This window comes from Hipposideros armiger, unplaced genomic scaffold, assembly GCF_001890085.2.
Source record: "Hipposideros armiger isolate ML-2016 unplaced genomic scaffold, ASM189008v1 scaffold_211, whole genome shotgun sequence".
NCBI classification, from domain to species: domain Eukaryota; kingdom Metazoa; phylum Chordata; class Mammalia; order Chiroptera; family Hipposideridae; genus Hipposideros; species Hipposideros armiger.
In genome coordinates this window covers 1,223,152-1,245,695 of record NW_017731561.1, presented here as the reverse complement: position 1 = coordinate 1,245,695, position 22,544 = coordinate 1,223,152, and the positions used below count along the sequence as shown (strand labels likewise).

At 35.8% G+C, this 22,544-nt stretch overlaps 1 protein-coding gene across 3 annotated transcripts in view; it reads left to right on the top strand.

The window, feature by feature from the left end:
* The window catches only part of CLINT1 (clathrin interactor 1), a 65,079-nt gene that overhangs the window by 20,706 nt on the left and 21,829 nt on the right, over nucleotides 1-22,544 (top strand). For all 3 annotated transcript variants that reach the window (XM_019653985.1, XM_019653984.1, XM_019653986.1), the window contains exons 2-5: nucleotides 16,533-16,637; nucleotides 17,193-17,289; nucleotides 18,744-18,852; nucleotides 19,779-19,943. In XM_019653985.1, coding sequence (XP_019509530.1) covers nucleotides 16,533-16,637; nucleotides 17,193-17,289; nucleotides 18,744-18,852; nucleotides 19,779-19,943 — 476 coding nt within the window. The remainder of the gene's footprint in view (nucleotides 1-16,532; nucleotides 16,638-17,192; nucleotides 17,290-18,743; nucleotides 18,853-19,778; nucleotides 19,944-22,544) is intronic.

Here is a 22,544-nt window from a genome sequence, read left to right as displayed (position 1 = left end):
AAATCAAATATACTTTAAGTTGTAGAGGGTGATGAATTTAATTTTATCTTATTTTAAATAGGGTGGGCATATCCTTTCTAAGGATATGGCAGCTACATTAAGACTTAAAAAATGTAAAGTAGAGCACAGAGAGTGAAGCGTGTTCCAGAGAGAGGAGACGAGGGAATGCACACAGGCCCTGAGCGGGGAAAGCGCTGGTGAAGAAGTGGGAGAGCCTGAAAGAAGAGGGCTGCTTTCAGGGATTTGTAGGCCGTTACATTGAGTTTGGGTTTACTTTACGTGTAATAAGAAGCTGGTGAGGAATTTTGGTAAACAAAGGAGTGAAATGATACCACTTATGTAGGTTACCCTTGGTGCTCAGTTGGATAAATGGATCAGAGAAGGGACAAGAGTAGAAGGCAGTGGTTAAAATCACAATGATAACATCAGCCGTCAGGAGAATGAGCTCTGATCCTTTATCTCTAGAGTCACACTGCGTGGCTTCCAATCCTGAGCACATCACTTAATAGTTGGGTGGCTTTAAGTGGAATACTTAAGCTCTTCGTGCCTCAGCTTCTGCATCTGTAAAGCGGGGATACTAGTATCTGCCTCATAGAGTTGTTAGGAGGATTAGATGAATTTTTTTGTAAAGGGCTTTAGACATTATCTGGCCCATAGAGTTATGTAACTGTTTAAAAACCATAAATAAATAATGCTATCTTATGGAATAGAATGGAAGCAGGCAGTAAAGTGTACTCACTTGCTCCTGCCGTTCGTATTCCTTTGGAAGAAACACATAAGAATGACTGTTACACAGTCTTTGCACAGCTCTTCTATGGCAAGAGGGTGTGAAGCGAGGACATGGTTCTAATACGTATAGATTTCAGTTAACACGATGCCATGCAAGGCGAGGGCTGCTTGTATATAAAGATTACAGCATCTCTAAGAGTGAAATTTGCGATGGCTCCCAAGTCCATGGTTGACACTGAGCATTAGTAGGAGGAGGTGTAAAGCTTTTCAAGTTTTCTTTTTAGCCTTAGATTTCATGTTTAGCTTTTCACATGTTTCTGTGGGACTTAGAAGCCTTATGCTAAGGTATCTTAATTTTTGAAGTTTTTGCTAAGGGTCAGTAAGTTAACTTTAGGGGTATAGCAACTTAAAGTCTTTTTGACCATGCCCCCAAAAGACCTTGCTTTTGAAACATTATTTCATGATAGCCTTTAAAAATGTGTGTGTGTGTGTGTGTGTGTGTGTGTGAGAGAGAGAGAGAGAGAGAGAGGGTGGTATTTATCATATCTCTTTGTGTGTTTGTTGGTCAGGGGGTATTTATTTTAGTCTCCTCTACTCATATCTTAATGTCAGCTTCCTTCTCTTCCATCCCCCTTTCTGTTACCAAGATATCATCGATTTCATGTATGTTTTCACTAGTCAGTTATTAAATACCCATTTTAATGAGGCGTTCATTGTTAGGCACTGAGAGGGAAACAAATGCATAATATATAGAGTATAGTCAATTCTTGATAGTCAAGGTAGTTAATAAAGGCACCTTAAACACTGAATTAGCAAATACGGAGCCACTGCTCCTGGGGAAATCAGGGTTAGGTTCCTGGGAGCCTCTGGTCACTCATCAATCAACACATAACCTTGTATGTTTGTTTCTGTTTAAATGCACCTTATTATATATATATATGTGTGTGTATATAATATATATATATATATAGTTTATTCATTAACATTGAACTCAGGGCCGACAGCACTATACCTCATGCCTAGACAAAGTTTCATCTAACAGGTATGTTCTCTGTAACACACATCACAGCCTCGATGCTTAGGAACACTAGGCAGCATTTCAGCACGAGGCGTGGGGCCGTATCGAACAGTGAAATCACCAGGAAAAAGCACAGTGAAAAACATGGCACTAAGTAGACCAGGGAAGGGCCCCTTGTTTACGAAATGAGGACTGAAAGAATAAGAGCATCACCTCTTTGGTCCCCCCTCAGCTGTGAATGTGCGTGAAGACAACTCAGATTTTTCACTGCTCTGCACATGTTCACACATGACCATGAAAGCACTGTGAATATTAATTTGGNTGTAAAGGGCTTTAGACATTATCTGGCCCATAGAGTTATGTAACTGTTTAAAAACCATAAATAAATAATGCTATCTTATGGAATAGAATGGAAGCAGGCAGTAAAGTGTGCTCACTTGCTCCTGCCGTTCGTATTCCTTTGGAAGAAACACATAAGAATGACTGTTACACAGTCTTTGCACAGCTCTTCTATGGCAAGAGGGTGTGAAGCGAGGACATGGTTCTAATACGTATAGATTTCAGTTAACACGATGCCATGCAAGGCGAGGGCTGCTTGTATATAAAGATTACAGCATCTCTAAGAGTGAAATTTGCGATGGCTCCCAAGTCCATGGTTGACACTGAGCATTAGTAGGAGGAGGTGTAAAGCTTTTCAAGTTTTCTTTTTAGCCTTAGATTTCATGTTTAGCTTTTCACATGTTTCTGTGGGACTTAGAAGCCTTATGCTAAGGTATCTTAATTTTTGAAGTTTTTGCTAAGGTTCAGTAAGTTAACTTTAGGGGTATAGCAACTTAAAGTCTTTTTGACCATGCCCCCAAAAGACCTTGCTTTTGAAACATTATTTCATGATAGCCTTTAAAAATGTGTGTGTGTGTGTGTGTGTGTGTGTGTGAGAGAGAGAGAGAGAGAGAGAGGGTGGTATTTATCATATCTCTTTGTGTGTTTGTTGGTCAGGGGGTATTTATTTTAGTCTCCTCTACTCATATCTTAATGTCAGCTTCCTTCTCTTCCATCCCCCTTTCTGTTACCAAGAGATCATCGATTTCGTGTATGTTTTCACTAGTCAGTTATTAAATACCCATTTTAATGAGGCGTTCATTGTTAGGCACTGAGAGGGAAACAAATGCATAATATAGAGTATAGTCAATTCTTGATAGTCAAGGTAGTTAATAAAGGCACCTTAAACACTGAATTAGCAAATACGGAGCCACTGCTCCTGGGGAAATCAGGGTTAGGTTCCTGGGAGCCTCTGGTCACTCATCAATCAACACATAACCTTGTATGTTTGTTTCTGTTTAAATGCACCTTATTATATATATATATGTGTGTGTATATAATATATATATATATATAGTTTATTCATTAACATTGAACTCAGGGCCGACAGCACTATACCTCATGCCTAGACAAAGTTTCATCTAACAGGTATGTTCTCTGTAACACACATCACAGCCTCGATGCTTAGGAACACTAGGCAGCATTTCAGCACGAGGCGTGGGGCCGTATCGAACAGTGAAATCACCAGGAAAAAGCACAGTGAAAAACATGGCACTAAGTAGACCAGGGAAGGGCCCCTTGTTTACGAAATGAGGACTGAAAGAATAAGAGCATCACCTCTTTGGTCCTCCCTCAGCTGTGAATGTGCGTGAAGACAACTCAGATTTTTCACTGCTCTGCACATGTTCACACATGACCATGAAAGCACTGTGAATATTAATTTGGGGTTTACAAATACATTTTATTGAACAAGCAAATTTCGCAAATACGGAGTCCTCTCATGAGGATCAACTCTACTTGCTTTTTATTTTATTTATTTATTTTTTTTGTTTAGCTGAGCCATCCTGCCACCTGTTGGCAGCTCAGCGGCAGCTCAGCTCGGGCGGGACTCGAACCAGTGTCGCTCAGAGCTCGCACTCTTGAGCGGGCTGGGCTCCCAACCAACTGAGCCACTCGGCTGGCCCTCTACTTGCTTTTTAAAAACTGAACAATGTACTGAGGGAATTAAGATAAATTCATAAATAGCCATTGCACAGGGCAGGACATAATTCATACGAGTTCTAAGTGTAATGTTAGATTTCATCATGGGAATGGGAGATTATGGGCTGGAAAGCATCAGGAAGACTTCATTTTTGTATCTTTGTTAAAAACTAGGTTTGATTTTAATTGAAAGGAGAGGTGTGGATTCCCCGAGTGTATCGGCACTGAGCTAAGAAAGTAAAGGACATGTTTAAATTTCAGCCAGTAATACAGTATAAATATCCCATAAAAAAAATGCAGCAGAAGTAGTGGGAAAAAGGCTAGTCAGTCAAGTAGGGTGAGGCCAGATCAGACCTAATCACCAATTCAGGTAGGACGCATGTAGTCAGAGGAAAGAAGCTGTTTGAGAATTTAAGTCCTTTTGTGCAATTACTCAGTAAATATTTATTGAACATCGGCTGTCACCAAGCATGTCCCAGGCACTGAGGATCTTGAAGTGAATAACATTTTGTGTCCTTGGATGTTTTCAGTCCAGAGCGGGAGACAGGTAAGTAAACAAATGTGCTTGCTAGAGTACATTGGTTTTCGTTTCGGTTCAAGATAATTTAGGAAGCACAGGGTACTGTGAAGAGCATATAGACAGATCCCCTGCCGTTTGGGTAAAGGAAGACTTATCGGAAGAAGTGGCATTTAAGTTAAAGCCTGATGATGAGGTGGAGTGAGGGTGGGGGCTTTCATGGGTGGCAGAGGACTTAGAGGGAAGGGCCTGCGCAAAGGCCTGGGGGTGAGCAAGACAATGATGGAAAAGAAGAAATAAATTGGTATCCCATATGAAGGACCTTTTTTGTCACATTGAGGAATTTGGGCTTCATCTTGAAGGTAATCGGGAAGCCTTTGCTAGATTTAAAATGAGGGATCAATGAGACAGGATTTGTATTTCAGCAAAGCTCACTTTGGCTCCGGCCTGGTGGGAGATAGGAGACGCAGAAGCACTCGTTACTAGGTTGTTGGCAACAATCGAGGTGCGACATGGTGGTGACCCTGGGCCAGGTAGTGACAGTGTGGGGAGGGACAAGTGGATGGCCGTATTGAGAGCTACTTAGGATATCCAGTTGAAAAGGCCCGGGAATGGGTTGGATGCTGGACAAGAGAAGAGGAGAGAAGTAATCAGTAGTGATGTTCAGGCCATAACTTGGGATGGTACTGTCCGTGGGAGAAGCAAGATGTTTGGGAGCGGGTGGTGATGGATTTGCGGTGGACTAACATGGCCAACGCTAAATATTAGGAAAACAAATCTGGTCGTGGTTTGGAGGCTGAATAAAAGAATACCCCACACGGAGAGATTATTAAATGGCCTTTGCTGGAGTCTACGCTAGAGGTGGGTGCATGTCTTTTTTAAGAAAAATTAAAGTTTACTGGGGTAACAATGGTTAATAAAGTTACATAGATGTGAGTGTATTTTTAATGTGGAACGAACAGGTCTTAGAAATTAATGGGAAGCGCATACTGAGGGAGAAGGCTCTTAAAGATGACTCCAAACATCCCAACAACCTCACACAGCTGCCTGGCTTTGTGATATGTGCCCGGAGATCATTTTTCAGGATGAAAAATAGTGAAGCTACCTTTGTGTTGCTACTTCTCAGACACAAAGAAGCTAACATTTTATTGTGAAAAAGCAGCTCTAATTTGTAAGAATTACTTTTTTTTCCACCCTGGGAACTTGATAAAGCTAATTTCTTTTTGAGTATCTTGTATACATATTTAATTGATCCTCATAAAAAATGGTGCCTCTGTGTGAGGGGGCCCAGAAAAGCAGTGTGAGGAAGGGGCCGTGAGGAGAGGCCAGTCATCTTTCTGAGCTCTTTGCCCCATTTCTCTGTTCAGCTCTGCATTATAAAATGTCAAAATAAGTAAATGTGCAGGAAAAAAAGAAAGATGTTTAACATAGGTTTATTAAATTAAGACTAAGAAATTAAAACTTAAAGCATGATAAACTTTGAAGGGATTGGAATTAAGTTTAAGTTTTTAAACCAAATGGAAATAAAGGATGTAAAAAAAGTAAAACAGACGAGACAAAACAAGGTAGAAAACTAAGATCAACAGTAAAGATCAATCAGTTTTTTTAATGTGATAAAAAGAAATGATATATAAAGGAAGATAAAAAGCTGAGAGCCAGCCAAGAGATAAAAGTTTAAACACATAAAAATAAAAGATTAAAGGAAAAACTATTAGGTAAAAAAAAAAAAAAAGAAAAGAAATATCCTAAAAACAAGAGTGGTAAGATGAAAGGTATAAAACTGAGCTTTTTCAAAGTTTGGGGGAAAAGGGCAGTTTTTTAAAATAGTGTATATACTAAATTGGTTTTTGGGGAACACTTACAAAAAGCTTCAGGGGAAAGATGTGTTGTCCCCCAAGTTTCAGAAATGTTCCGTATGGTCTCCTGTTGGAGACTCCTGACACAAGAGTAGTAAAGGTTCTGAAAAGCATTGCAGTACTAAAGTTGCCTTTGTTTTTACGTAACATTTCCCAAACTTCACCATGGAATCCTTTTCTCACATAGCACGCACCAATTAATATCTCCGAGAGTATTTTTCACAAAACACTAGAGTACCGTTTTAGAAGAAAATAAAAATAGAAACTTAAAAATTACCGAGATACATGATAAAACAAAAAAATCGCTGGAAGTAACAGACAGTTTGGGGTTGGGGCTGGCTCTCCTCGGGAGTAGGCCATCTCCTGTGGAGGCAGCTCTGCTCTGCCTCTCACCCAGGGGAGAGCAACTTGACACCCTTACCTTCTGGCCTTCCCTAGCAAGCTGTCTTTTCAGAAAGCTTTTATCTGTGCAGACAGGGCACTGATATAACACAGGCTGCTGAGCCAGGGAGTGGAAGCTGATCCTCTGCAGAATTAAATCAGCCCAGCCAGGGGACACTTCCCTAGCAAGTCAAGAGAAGTTTTATATACAACTGCTGTTTTTCTTTTCTTTTTTTAAAAAAGAGATCAGTTTTTTCATTGTATAAATAAAATTTTAAACACACGTGTCCCTTCCACCTCCAACACTGTTTTCATGGGGATTTGGTTTTGTTTCTTTTTAAGCTTTGTCCCCATGTACGAGTTTTTATATAGCAGATAGTGGTTAGTTAGTGTTCATACACTTCTGTGTTGTGAGAGCTCTTCTTCTATGGCCATGAAAGGAAAAGAATTTTCTAGTAGTGGCTGCCTCTGCCTGTTTGTTGCTACAACGATCCAAGCCCCACTGCTGCTACCTTTTGGAAGCGACTTTGCATCCTGCTTCCTTGAACCATACAATGGGTCCTTCCCTTTTACAAGCCACGTTCACCCTCCTCCTCCCCCAGTCTTCTGGCTTCTGACCAGAGGGCCTGTCTGGACAATAGTAACGCCTTAGCATCAGGGAACTAGCTTAGGTTGGGACAGCTTTTCTGTACCCCTGTCATCTGCTGCCCAGGCCATGATAGCAGCAGCACCTGTGCGAGTGAGGGAGTGGAAGGACTTCCAGATAAACCATCAAGACCCAGGAACGTCCAGACATTTCCTAGTATAATGATTTGTGTTCTTGTAGCGGAAACGGTACAGAAATGGGGTATCGTGGGCCATCTAACCCTTTTGCTTAACCAGGCACCTCATGGAGTGAGTTACACTGACCTTATTTTTGGCATTTTGAAAGCTCAGGATTCTGTTACCTTTGATATTCCTAAATTGTAAATATAAACTTCATGTAAATATAAACTATGAGGAGATAATTTCCCTCCTTATTCTAAGAACTTAAGTCTTTGTTTTGGGCATGATTTACTTTGGTTATGTTGTGACCACAGTAGTTGATATGAATGAGTTAGTTTAGTGACTCAAAAAAAGTTACAGACTTATTTTATCAGATGATGTCAGATTATTACCACTAAAGGAGAAACTGCTACTTAATGTAAAATCAAATCCTAGCTCATAGTTGGTGCTGTGCTAAGATTATGGAGAGGACTTCAAACTACAAACTTCATTAAGCATAAAATAGCAGTTGTTCTGTGTTGGGACTTGTATTAATAGATGTTTGTCCTATCTCTTAGTGACACTCAGTTCCACTTCGTTGGCCATTTCTTAATATAATAATGAGTCATTTTTGCCTTGCTGTATAGTTAAGGCCTCAAAATCTTCATTTCAGTGTCTACACTGTAGGTCAGAATGACATGGAGGTAACCAATAAGTATTATGCCAATCTATTCTTAGGGGTTATCTAAAGAATATCTTCAAACTAGAAATAATAAATACTGGCAGAAAAATAACCATGTGTGCTAAATGCTTTACGCATATTTCATTTAATCTCTGATAATACATAGGAACTACCCTTCAGATGAGGACACGGAGGCACAGTGGTTGATTTGTGCAAGGATCAGAGATAGGATTTGGGCCCTATTAATAAATTATTACTCAATTACTATACATACGAATTTGCTTTTACACGAAATAGCCATAAAAGATGAAGCAGATTATGAAAATACATAAACGTGCAATATTTTCCTCTAATGTGGTCTTGTGTTTTGGGACAGTTCTTGGAGTCAAGGCCCATTTTCACTTCTGAAAACGGGCTGCTAGCAAACGGGTTGTTTTATTTGGTATTGCTAACTGCTGAAGTTGTAAGGAAAGGGAAATAGTTTTATAGTTTCTTCCTGCCACAGGCCATAATTTAGTTGTGGACATCGGGATGTTTTTCTTGGCTTATCTCATTCATATAAGTTTCCCTTAAACATCTGTTACATAAATTACTAAACTATTTCCTTGAAAAGTTGCCAGTTTAAGTCACACTTAATAGAGATCAAGAGATTGGTACCTTTTGGAAAAACAAATTAAATGACAGACTTTGAGAGGCAGAAATCTACCTACCACCCCAGACTCAGTATTCTTTGTTTTGATCAATTCCCATATTTTTTGAGGCACTGAAATAATTACATGTGGTTTCTAGTGTTCAAAAGGCTTTATGTTGGACTACAAACATTTAATGACCTTTTATATAAAATGAGGTATTTTAGTCACTGCTTCTATAGGTTTTTATCTTTTTAATCAATTTACATATACATTGTTTGCCATTTGACACTAAATTTGGAGTGTTGACTTCATGACCTTGAATTCTACATAAACCATAAAGTAAGTATTTTCTGTGTTTTCTTGGGGAAAAAATTTCATAAGATTTATTCTGCGAGTTACATTTTAGGACAACCTTATACTTAAATGACAAATATGTCAGTTGTGAATCTCAGAAATTTGAGATGTGATTAGTTAGTTTGGGCCCATGCAAACTGGTAATAAATCAGGACTGGAAATTTTCCCGCAGTGTTAGGTGAACTCTTCTGTAAGCAAGGGACTGAATATTTCTTTAATGCACAATTTGAAATTGTGTGGATTTGGAATGCTAGATTTTAAGCTTAAAATATTTAGATAAAGATATCATTTGGAATAATGATAATATATAATGGCTATTTTGAGAGATTAGAAGAGAAAGTATGTTCTGAATCAGTTAATGTTAGTTACCGATTAAGTTCTCAGATTAAAATTTTTCACATTACATTTCCTACTGATATAGCTGTTCTTTCTAAAATGCAGTAGATTCTTGATAGATTTTTCTGTTCAGAGTTTTGACTTTGTAAAACAGATCAAGGAGATTTGTTAAAGGAAATAATATAGAATTCTGTTATGATCCTATCTGACTTGCATGTGTGGGAACAGGTCACTTAGCTAAGCCACTGACATCCACCTTGCAGTTTTACTGTGCTCCAGCTCTTGGGGCTGGAGTAAGAATTTAACTTCCGTGTGAAAAACAACTCAAAGAAAGCCCACCTTTAGTACTGGTAGTGAACCTGGCTGAGCCAAAGACAGTGATCATTCACGGACAGAAAATAGAAGCTTTACATATATTTACAGAGGAGCATCAGGTCGGGTGGTACCCTGAATTGATGACACAATCAAATCTACACGAAGTCAGTAAAAAAATTATGAAAAGCATACTGCCATGCAAAAGTTTCTTACTTGAGAAGTAAAATCTCAGGGGTGGTTACCCTGTGTTTGAAGAAGTATAATATGCACAGGATACTTTAACTCTTGATCGAATCTGGGAGATTGTCAAGAGTCTGTACAAACATTTTCATTTTCATAATCCTGAAGATACACAAAGGTCTTCAGCTCATCTTTGAAGAATGTTAGGGGTTTATTCTTAAAGTTCTTTTCCTACCTGCAGAGTAGTGTTCAGTGTTTAATTTGTTCCCTGCCCCCCCACCCCCAAAAAACCCTGAAAAGAAAGTACTTATATAGAAAACAGTTTTATATAATTTATCTTTCTACTTTATCTGTAGTAACACAATTGCAGTCCAAAAATTTGAGTTAAGATTACAAAAATATTGAGCCATATCAGTCAACAATGTTCGGTAAAAGGAAAACATAAGAATGATGAAAATTCTGTAGTTCAGTTCTCCACCCCCATGATAACACTGGACTGAAATGAACTGTTACTGAAATTGAAGGCCATCATTGGTCTGAATGGATCAAAGAATTGAGCAGTAGAGTGAGAATGGCTTTGGCTTAGAAAAGAATATACAGTTCTTTGTTTTCTTACATTTTAAAACAGTTGGGAATTTTAAAGCTAGTTACATCAGTTAGGAATAGTTCTGTATTGTCTTACATATGGGGAGGGGACAACGGATGTGGTGTTTTTGAACATTAATACTACATTTTTTGTGGTTTTAATGTCAAATGGGCAGGCAGCTTGAGTTTAAACTTAGGCAGTTTTTCTGTCTCTACCATGTTTTTAAAATGTTTTAGGTATCGGCTATAGTATCTAACTTGATCTTTGGGTATCTAGAATTATTCTTGATCTTTAAAAAGGACTGTCGGACTCCCCTGCTCCCTCAGCAAAACCTAGCAGTAAACTCCTCTAATATTTATTTGGTTTTAATTTCTTTTTGACAGGTAGCTAAAGGATTGAGGTATAATATTTCAGTGTAAATTCTTGATAGTTACTTTAAAATGCAAGTTTCATGTGTCAGCATTTAGCATTTTAAAGTTCCCTTTTGAAAAGTAAAGAGGAAAACAGAGGGTGTGTAATCCAGCATAGTCCTCTGTGTATATAGGTGAAGTCGTAAATAATGTGCACATGAGCATCCCACACACTTAAGATATAACCAGATTGAAGCCGAGTAGATATTTTTTAAGTAACCAGGTTACTCTTTTCTGAAATCTTGGTAGTGCAGAAGAATGGATGAGACAGCCTCAGAGTTCATATATCTTCAATTTCAGTTTTTTCCCTATTCAAACTGGTGTTTTCTTTACCTAGCTTTTAAGGAGGGGTACATTGGTTTCCTCCTTTTCAGTTGGATAGTTTGTGTTTAATATTTACTAAAACCAAAGAAAAAATAATTTCCATGACTGCGCGTATATCTTTTTCAACATTAATTCAGCATTTAGTTCTTTTAGTAGCACAATTTGTGATGTCATCTTATATGTTAATTAGTAGACTTTTTCATTTAGGTCAGATGATATTACTAATTCTCTGATCTGAGGCATTGTAACATAATAGAAAATGGGCTTTGCTGCCCGTAGGCTGGGCTGGTGTTAGGTTATCTCTGTTTCTTCTTTCCAGTATTTTATTAGATTTCCTTAGGTGCGGAGGGAGCACTGAAGTTTATTCCTTGTCTTATACCACTGTCGCTATTTTATAACTAAGACACTATATAATCAAATATAATACTTTAGCAGCGTTAACTCTTCTACTAAATCACTGCTCATGTCAAGTAAGACATTTTTCATTGCTTTGTGTTTCCTTTTCAGATCAAGAAAAGACTTTTTTTGATGGGTAGTAAATATCCAGCCAAATAGATGAATCAGTTTTTCCACCTCCCCACACCATTTCTACACAGCCTCAGATTTTCTGCTAACAATGAAAATTATGTGTATGTTGAATTTAGGAGTACTAGAGTTCTTGGTTGTTGGCCATAAATTTGATACTGTTCACAGGACTGTAATAACATATAACCTGGTTTTAAAATATGAGTACTGAATCTGTAAAATGTTCAGCTTGCAAATAAGGGTAATGTGGTGAAGACCATTTCCTGATGAAAAATGAATATCCCATGGCCCATTATCAAGCCTTTAGAGCAGGTATTCTTGAAACTATTTCCCTAATGTTTTGTCTAGAAAGATTTAAAAAAAAAAAAGTTTCCTGGCTTATAAAGTGACTTCTTACCTCAGGAAACTTGATTGTTCAGTTTATGGGTGTTTTATTATTTTTTAAAAAGTTTCTTTTAAAGATTAACTTTACAGGGAGCATAATAATTTTACATACATCATAAAAGCATCATCTGAAATCTTTGTGGCATTAAGATTAAAAAGTAACTTTTAAATATAGGCTTTAATGTCAGGAATCATTCTTCCCTAATAGTTTTTTAAAATCATGTTAATTTCAACATTAGGTACTTAAATTGTTCCCCTCCGTTTTACACACATAGCACTTGATATACATATTTCAGCATGTACACATGTAGTTTAGTACTAGTTTGCTGTACTTATTAGCCTGATTAAACATTGGAAGAATAAATGGTACTCATGTGGGTCTACCATGATTCTTATTTCTCTATAGTTAAAATAGAGTTAATGATGATATAATACTTGATTTATATTTTTAATGACATTTAATAATTTTTCCTTGGTTACAATATAATGTTCATGGGGGAAATTTTGGAAAAATCAGGAAGGTATAAAGGTATAAAGAAAAAAATACAATTATTTAAAACCATTGCTTTGAACACTGTCTCTGCCTTTTGCTGCCTCTGTTTTTCTGTGTCTCTGACCCTTTGTGTCTAAGTGTGAATGTAAGTTACGTGTGTGTATGGCAAATACAAGTTTAAAGTTTTAAAGAAAATACTGCTAAATATTTTCCTGATCTTGAAATGAATGAAGTCTTTATAATAAGTGTAAAACAAAAAAGAACCCATATTAAAGATACAGACCCATTTAAACTCCCTCTTTTTTTTTTTTTAGTTAAATTAAAAAGGCAAGCTGGGAAAAATACTTCTTACTACATCCGTCTGCTTCAATTTCCTTATTCCTTTGTTGGCACTTAGGACTGGATTGTACCCATACTTCACCTTTTTTCTTGGTTTTGTTTTAGCAAAACATATTATTCTTGACCTTTTGACAGGAAAAAATGTCAGTAAGGACTATTAAAATTTTTTCTTGTCAATCATTTTACTGATAATTTTTAATGCAGATTAGAAGCATTTGACCATCTGTAAGTAAAAACCCCGTTTTAGCTTTTATTTTCAACCAATTTTGTCTTTAAAACCTGGACCCAAACTAATACCAAGTAAAATAACTTGATATTTTATCATTAGTGAGTGGTGAAGTAAGCAGGAAATGGAGACTAAAGAGGAGGGCGAAAATGAACATTAATAATTTACAAATTGAATCATCAACCTTTGACTAAATGAACATTGTCTGTGTCCACACAGACAGCAGCATGCGTGCAGGACTTGAGGCTGGGAACTTAGCAGTGGGCATTAAGGATCCAGTGTGTGAGTGGTGGTGGGTGTCCAGGGTTAGGAACTCTCATTGGGGACTTAATTTTGTCTTGCACAAATAGGAAAGTGTAAAAGCACTGTGGAAGCAATGAGCAGTTTTATAAATACAAACGATTTTAATTGTGGGTTTTATCCTTGTAAAAAGCAGTCATTCAATATTGCTTTAAGATAAAATCTTCAGAACATGAGCAGCTTCTTATATTCTTCACTCTGGTCATTCCTAGTAATTTCCTTTAATTTTGTTTGCAGGACAAGACCCTAGACCTTTGTCTGAATTTTGTGTTTTAAAAAGCTGATGAGAGAGCTCCCTCTAGTGTCTGAAATATCTGTTCTTAAAACATTTGTGTCAATCATTGGAAGTTTTTGGAATTAAAGAAGCGATTTTTTTCCTTTCACATCTGGATATAATTTTTTAACTTTCCTTTTTTGGGGGCAAGGAGGTTTTTTTTTTTCACCTTTTTTTTTTTAAAGGTCACCGGAATTGTGGGTAGGGTATGGATTGAGGGCAATAGAAAACATGGGAAAGGAAGGATCAAAATGCCATATCTACCTTTTTAGAAATAGTTATTTTTGAATGACCTGGAATAAGGCCAAACTATACAGTGTTTTGTTTTCGTTTACATTTGTTTCTGAATTAAGTGCAGATTAAAAATACTTCGCTTTGGAATTCTTTATGCCATCAGATCTCATCTTAAGAGATTTCTTTCCAGTTCTTGAAAGCAAGTTTCATTGGAAAATGGCTTTAAAATGTAGCCTGACTCTCTTCATGGAAGTCTTGTAACTTTGTTATTTTTTGTTATTACCGTTGCCATGTCTTTCTGTGGATATACTTTATAACTATATTGTGAGTCAGTTCTAATGGCAAGTCGTCATTTTATATAATTCCCATTGTTTTTCAAACCAAGGAAATAAGATTCTTAAATTATTGGCTCTCTGCCACCTCTCCATCTAAACACACAGTACTCAAATACACAGGCCTTCGGCTAAAAATTTTGTGAAGGGTTATGGAAACAGGACCTTTCTCATTTGACCCATGGGCTTTTGTAGCTTGAACAAGGAAAGTAGTGTTCTGAAAGCTACAGCATTTATGAAGGTTCTAGTGAAAATATTTCACATACATGGACTAAGAGATTAACTTCTTTCATCTTGTTCTCCAACAAATTAAACAGTGCAAACAGATTTCAAGTGTATTCTTGGGAATGAAATACTTGGGTGAATTATAATCCTAATTGCTATTGTGTGTTCCCACAGCTGCATTTTGACACTTTTAACTGCCTAATCCATGCATTCTTCAGCCACTAGACAAACAAAAGCATTCTGGAATTCATCATTTTGTGTCATCTTAAATTCCAAATCTGTCATTGGCTACCTTGATTTTATTTTGGTTCCATTGTTGACAAAATTAGGAAAAAATCAGATTACTCCTTTTTATTTATACATAAAATTATTATCAATAGAATCATTAGTGGATTTTTGTGTAAATTCACTCATTAATAGTCTTAAGTTTTGAAGGAGGCAGTGGAGATTATGTGTTAGTTTTAATCCGAGGGAAATAACTTGTATTTATGTTACCAAAAAGTAGATATTTTAGGAGGCAGCTTTCTCCAAGATTTGAAAGAAAGTAATAGGAATTTGCTTTCTTTCTTTAGTAGAACTTCCTTAGAATTCTGAATGTAAATCTAGAAGCCAAATTTAGTCTGTGATTTGACAAGTCATATTTATATGTATAATGGTTCCTTTAAAATTTGACCCAAAATTGTTTATAACTAGTCTGTTCCTTAAAGGTAAAGAAACTAAAGTGTTTGCAATAAATTTGAAATTTATATTTCTTTATATCTGAGAAAAAGATTTGAGTGTCAATTTTAATCAAACCTTTCAACCTTTCTTATTTAAAAAATAGACTTTTTGATGGCTGTAAAACCATACAGCAAAAGTTGGGTATATTTAAGTAATAGTTACCGAATTCTGATTTTTCACTATTTCTAAGACTTCATTTTAAGTGGGAGATTTTTGAATTACCATATTCACAAGCATCTGTTTAACAACTGTTCAGTAACAACTGGAGCTTTAGAAGTCACATTAGTACTAGTATAGTATGTTACTGTCACAGTATTTCTTTATTAATTCATACTAGTATAATATGTTACATTTTCAGAATGTCTTTGAATTCTTAAACCCATAAAGCATGAGAAATTCTGCTTTAATAATCAAGTTTGCCATCTCATGTCTTAAGTCACCCTTTTCAAAGTTAATCCTTTCCTATTATAAAAATATTATTTAATATTTTAAGATTCTCTTAATAGGTGGTGATGATGATGATTGCTGACATATACAGAGCACTTCCTATATGTCACACATTGTGCTAGTAATTAAGTACCATTTGATATGACCCATTGAGCTAGTGTTATTCGTATTTATTCCCAGTTTGCATTTGAGGAAACTTGAGTTTAAAATAATTAAAATAGTTTTGGCAACAGTCCCAAACAAAGTAAGTGATTGGAGTCATATAATTCTGACTCCTGGAACTCATGTTCTTTACCACTGCTGAAGTCTTTTGAGTGAAGGTTAAATACATTGTCATACAATCTACTGATGGACTATTATGTAGCCATTAAAAGTAAGGGTTACAGTGACTATATAGTAACATTGAAAATATATATGATATATATAATAAATGAAAAAGACTAAGGGATTACAGTTAAATGTTCACAATGGCTCTAAACATTTTGAGTGTTATATTTTATTTGTCATTGCGTTTCTTAAATATGATATAGTGTTTAGCTGTTACATTATTTTGCCAGTTAATTTACAGAATTTCTGTAAGCTAAAAACTTAAGACTGCATGTGAACCAGTTCTGTTCAGAAAACTGATAATTTAGTATATAATAAACTCCAGCATGTCCAATTTTCTTTTTAATTTGACCCAAACCCATATTTTACTAGACTTATGCCAGCTCTATTATAATACTTTATCTGTATTCTTGAAAGCTAATGGGATAGTAAAATCTTAAAGATAACTTAAATGTGTTGTATAGTGTCCTCAGGGTAACTTGTGCACAAAAGATTATTTCTTTCCCACCCTGTTGAGGTATCTCATTAGGATACCTAGTAGTGTCATTATTAAGTTTTCATGTGTTTCTCAGTTTTGATGCTAATCTTTGTGCGTATGTGCGTGCATTTTTTTTTCTTTGCAGCACCAATGTGGTTATGAATTATTCAGAGATCGAGTCTAAGGTTCGGGAAGCAACGAATGACGATCCTTGGGGACCTTCTGGGCAACTCATGGGAGAGATTGCCAAGTAAGTGATAATTTGACTCAGCAGTGCAGAAAGAATCCAACTATCTTTACATGGAAATGTGAAAGTTGCTTTCACTTTTAAACCATTTAGCTGCCAGATAGAAATTTTGCATAATCATTCAGATATTAATGAAGGAAGTTTTATGCAGGGTCCATTCCCCTTAAAAATTAGCTCAGAAAAGTAAAACAAAATTTTTCTTTTTCAGTGAAATTTAGAGACTTCCTGTAGCTTACCATGTGAATTTTTGACAAATGTGTATAAAATAACTTGAAATAAACTTATGAAAAATTTTCCCTGGTAAACATCTGGACCACTATGCCAGTGAATGAAGGGCTTGTAAAATATGATATTAATTAGTGGGGCTTATGAATGTGCTAGACATTATACAAAATATAGAAAAAAGCATTTTAAGGAAGCATATCATTAAATTTTTTTAATTAAGCTTATTAATTTTTTTAAGCTCTTTAGGAAAACACATTAACTTAGAACAAGCCTGCCATCTACTGTCAAAATTAACATATTGCAAACTCTTGAGGAAAATTACTCTCTTTTCAGGGCTACATTTATGTATGAACAATTTCCAGAACTTATGAACATGCTTTGGTCACGAATGTTAAAAGACAACAAAAAAAATTGGAGAAGAGTTTATAAGGTATGGGCATCAGTCTGTTTTTCTCTAACATGTTGAAGAGAACTGCTCGAAATTTTAAGATGTACATTCATAAGTGATTATGAAGGATATTAAATCCTAGACTAGAATATCCTAAAACAGGTAAAAGAAGTAGATTTGCTATTTTTCTGTTTTTTAGTCACCATAAACAACTATTTCAATGTAAAATGTTTAAAATTAATATTAATACTTCTAAATGTTTACTATTTTTCTGTGTTAAAATTTTCCAACTAAAATCATTTGTGCATAGGTTCAAAAGTAATGAACCTATACTAGTATGCATATTTACTCGGCGCAATTAAGATAAAAGTGATAATCTTATGTGGTTTGTCATCTCTGCATAAAAATTTACCTAATTTATAACAGTTTTATCACAGTATTCTGTACCAAAAATGTGTTAGTTTAAAATGAAATTAAAGAAAAAAAACATTAAAATTTTAACATTTTAAATTTGCAAATATGTATTCTTCATCAGATTCCTTTCATTTAGTTCTGATCTCCTCACATAATGTAGAAATCTAAAACCAGATAATCATCTGTTTTTCCATTCCCACCATATTTTCTTGCTATTCAGAATAAGTTTTTCTATACTTTCTAAATGGTATATAATATTACATTTGAAATTTTGAAAACACCATTTCTGGCTTTCAGGGCTGAAAATCAGTGCTTTATTTAGTTCCATATTTTTGGTGTTTAGAGTTTTAAAAAAATAATCCTTGAGTAAACTACTTTTTTAAAGAATGAATTCTTGATAGGATGAAGGTTTTTGCCCCTCAAACCAACTTAATTGAATTTTCATAGATCTAATCATTTTGATGTGAAATTTGTTTCAAGCAAAGTTAAGTTCAAAACACATAATTCACGATTTTTTAGTGTATTCAGAATTGTGCGACAGTCACCACTATCTAATACCAGAACATTTTCATCACCCCAAGCAGAAACCTCATAAAGGTTTTATTCTCTTTATTTGTTGTCAGTGTTTGAAACAAAAGCCACATCATTAATCCCCCAAATTAAATTTTACCTGTGGAAAATGCTGTGGGATCATATAATTACTAAAGCAATTGTCGTCTTTAAACTGATGTTCTAACAATTCATAGTTCCATAATGCCTAAATGAAAAGTGAAAACTTTGGGCCAGCTTTCTAAAGCTTAGTGTTCATTTATATCATACGTTCAAATATTTCTTAACAGCAGATTTGTATTTTTTAATCTTCTGATACATGGACAGTTTGTTTACTATGCATGGTATAAGAGGAACTTCAAATTGATAATCTGAGTTTTAGACTGTGTATAGTCTAATAGAAGGTAAAGAAGCTTTGCCACACACATGAAGATTATTCATTTGCTAATGTTGGAATTATTTTTTTTAACCATTTGCCAAAGCTCTACTAGTATTTATTTCGTTAAATCATTTGGTGCTTTGTATTTTTACAGTCTTTGCTGCTCCTAGCTTACCTCATAAGGAATGGATCAGAGCGTGTTGTTACAAGTGCCAGAGAACACATTTATGATTTGCGATCCCTGGAAAATTACCACTTTGTAGGTGAGCAATAGAAAAACCCTTATAAGCAAATTAAAACAGTAGTTGGAGTTGTCAGTCACCTGAACCAGCTTAGAAGCTTCTCCGCTCTAATTAGAATGTGACTGTTGCTGGTTGTGTGACGAGTGCAGAATCCAAGACGTGGGGCCCTAGAGTATTAATTAGTGAAGACAAGAACTCGCAGAAAAGACTGGCTAATAACAACAGAACCAACACAACATGAGTGTTCGGGTTTATATTAAAATATGCACTGGAGACTGGTCCCCTGTGGTGTCCATAAAGGAATAGCTTTAATCATATGGGAAGAAAAGGTTAGAGCTCCAAAACACACACATCTGTTTGAAGCTGGGGTTTTTTTCCTCCCACCAAATAATATTTACCGTGCAAAGGCAGCAGGGCCAGAGTGTGTTTTGAATGTGAAAGAGGATACGGAATGAACCACATTTCATTTTGTAGCATACCTCAGTTGAAAGCACTTTAAAAATTCAGTTTTTCTGCTACACTAAATCCTGGTAATTAGTGTTTCCAAACTTGTATTTGGGGAAACCAAGGCATTTGGGTGCTTTACAGTCATTAAAATGTTCAAGTGAGTTTTGTTTTGTTTTGTTCAAATAACTCGAAAAAGAAAACAACATACGTGGCTATAAGTCCATTTCATATGGTCATCATTAGTAATCCTTTTTAGTGGATCTTTACTTGGTCTTCCACAGCACCATTACAGGCCCTTAGGAGCCAAAATTGCATCTGGAAACTTAGAATTTGCTGATGAGGAAATGACAGAATTTATCAGCACAATTTGCCTCTTTTTATTCTAAAATATTGAAATCAGTTTCTTATGGTGAAATTTTCATGCCTTTTTTTGTGTTAAAGGGTTTGACACACGTTAACTTAATTCTTAAAGTTTTGTTTCTCCCTTACCATCCTCACAGATGAGCATGGGAAGGATCAAGGTATAAATATTCGCCAGAAGGTGAAAGAACTGGTTGAATTTGCCCAGGATGACGACAGACTTCGGGAAGAGCGAAAGAAAGCCAAGAAGAACAAAGATAAATATGTTGGGGTTTCCTCAGACAGTGTTGGAGGATTCAGATACAGTGAGTATCAGACAGACTGGCCTAAGGTGCCATTAGCTTCTTGGGTATATTTTAAGAATCATTGGAATACAAAAGACCACAATGCTGTTTTTTCAGGAATACATAGAATACTAAAATACGTGTAATATGTCTTTCGGCTCCTATTACATGGACCTTAGGAATCTTTGTACTTTTCACTTGGGTGGCTTCAAGACTATGATTGAACCACTAATTGTTAATTAAATGACTGTAAACTTTGAGCTCATATACAGAAGCTAAAACATATATATGCCCTTCCTTTTGGGGGCTACCATTCTAATAAAGAAAATAGGATTTCTCCAACTCACCATTTAGAGCATAAAAATAATGAAATTTGATTAAGAGATTGAGCTTCCTAATTTGAAACCAATTTAGCTGTTTTGGGCCAAAAATAGATAAGCTTCCGTCCAGCCCCAGTGTCTTCCTTTAATTAAGCAGTGCATTAATTTGACAGAGAAAAAGGTGACTGACAATACCATCAGTTTTTCATCTAGGCCTATCTCTTTATTGTTCCGAACACATTTAAGAGCAGTTAGAACATTCATCTCCCGTGTTTATTTTTAATGTAATAATATAGTTTACCTAAAATAGATCACTAGATGCTTGAAACAGGTACAGAAAGTAGCTCTCTTTCACCGCACGTCTCTGGACGCATGTCTTCCGGAGCTGGAACAGCCCCCTGGTCATTTGTCTGCATACATAGACAGGCCAGTGCCGTGGGCACATACCGGCTGCATAGCAGGGCTCTCCAGCTCCCCCACCCGTGTCTGAGTTTATATGTGGGTTGTACTGAGAACTCATAACTCATTCACTGGAACTGTAAAAATCTCCTATTGTCTTGTGATTACCTATAAAATGATATCTTCACTCCTTTGCTCCTCTGCTTTCTTGCCCTCAAAGGAAAAATGCCGCACTTAATTAGCTGTTAGAGGATGTTTCTAACAGCAGAAAAATGCCTTTCTTTTATGTCTAAGCATCACATAAAAGTCAGTTCTTAAATTGGGCAAAAATATTTCTCTTAAATCACGTAAGTATGTTTTGGAGTTTTTATTTGTCTAGGGGAATAAGAAGTTTTTGGATTACTCGCCCAACTAGTTATTTTATTCTTTAACTTTTTCAAAATAGCTATAGCAATTTAATGTTTTTTTGTGTAGAAATTGCTATTTGCAACTTATTTTTTCATTCTGTTTGCTTGTAACCCTCTTTTTACCAGCACAGTATATAATTAAAGTTAGAAAATTGAATAGTAAGTGTTCAGAATCAGTCACTGAACTAATTACAGCATCTGCATTAGAGATAGAGTTCCAAGTCTAGTTCATCACATTATCATTGGAATGTACATACACATTGGAAAACCACCTATTTTTATAAAACCATCCAGGTTTCAATTTTGTCTAAAAAGCTTCATTTTGTCATGTTCTGTTCACGTTGGTAGTTGCTTTCAGATTTAGTAGACACAATTGAAAATCCCCAAGCTCTTACAGAAAATTCTGACTAGTTTTAGCAGGCAATTCACCAAAAGGCATGTATGCCATCAGAATTTGTTAGCCAAAGTTCAAAACAAGCTTTGGTAGCCACCTTTGGATTACTTTGTTGTTTCTCATTGCCCATGGAGAGGAAAAAGAGAAAAGGGATTTTCTCTCCAACCTGCCTTAATTTTCTGTGTTTTCTTCTTAACCTCATGCGATTTCTCTATCTTCTACTTTTGCCTGTTAAGCTGAGTTTGAACATAGACGTGGAAATGGAAAGATTCCCTTTATTGCCTATAATTCCTTTTTCTCCTTTGGACCTCAAGGTTAAAGACTAAAACAGATCTTGATATTTTGGGGTTTTTGTTCACTGCCATGATCTATTCCCTTCATTCTCAAATTCACACTGAGGCTCCCTGGGTTCTGCTAGTCCCAGCATATGTTTGGTCTGGGTGTTTAAATAGATCTTTACTGTTCTGAACTGCTGAAGCATGTTTCATGATAACAGCCTATATAGCTTTTAGTAGTTAGAATATTCTTTTCTTATTTATAGTAATTAAAAGTGCTTTCTCATGCCATGAAATCCAATTAGTTATTTTTCTAATTTGATACTAAAGAATGACATTTATGAGTCTTTCCAGCATACTGGGACATATAGCATTCAGAATGGTGTTTCCTATAGTTTGTTTTTTAAGAGACTTTACTGTCCATTACTTTTCTAACAATTGAAAAACCATTAAGAGACAGGAATGAAATATAATGCATTAAGTGACTTTTGTAAAAACAAAAAGATTTCCATTTCTCCTTTGCTTATATAGCCTGTGTTGGTTTTTCTGTTTACCTCTACTCCTTTCAACAGCCTTTAAGAACTTCCCGATATGCTATGCAATGCATTAAGATTGTGTAAGTTTTCGTAAACAAAAGCTTTTGAATCTGCATTCCTGCCACTTAATGACTGGCACTGCACACTGTGCCTTGCTGTAATTGTGTTGATTCAGCACTGTGGGAGCTTTCTGTTTCCCTTTGAAAACTATTTTATTATGAGGAAGAGCTTCAGAAATAGGAACTGTAGCTACCTTTTGGATTTAATGTCCTTAGAGTTGCTTCTCTTCTT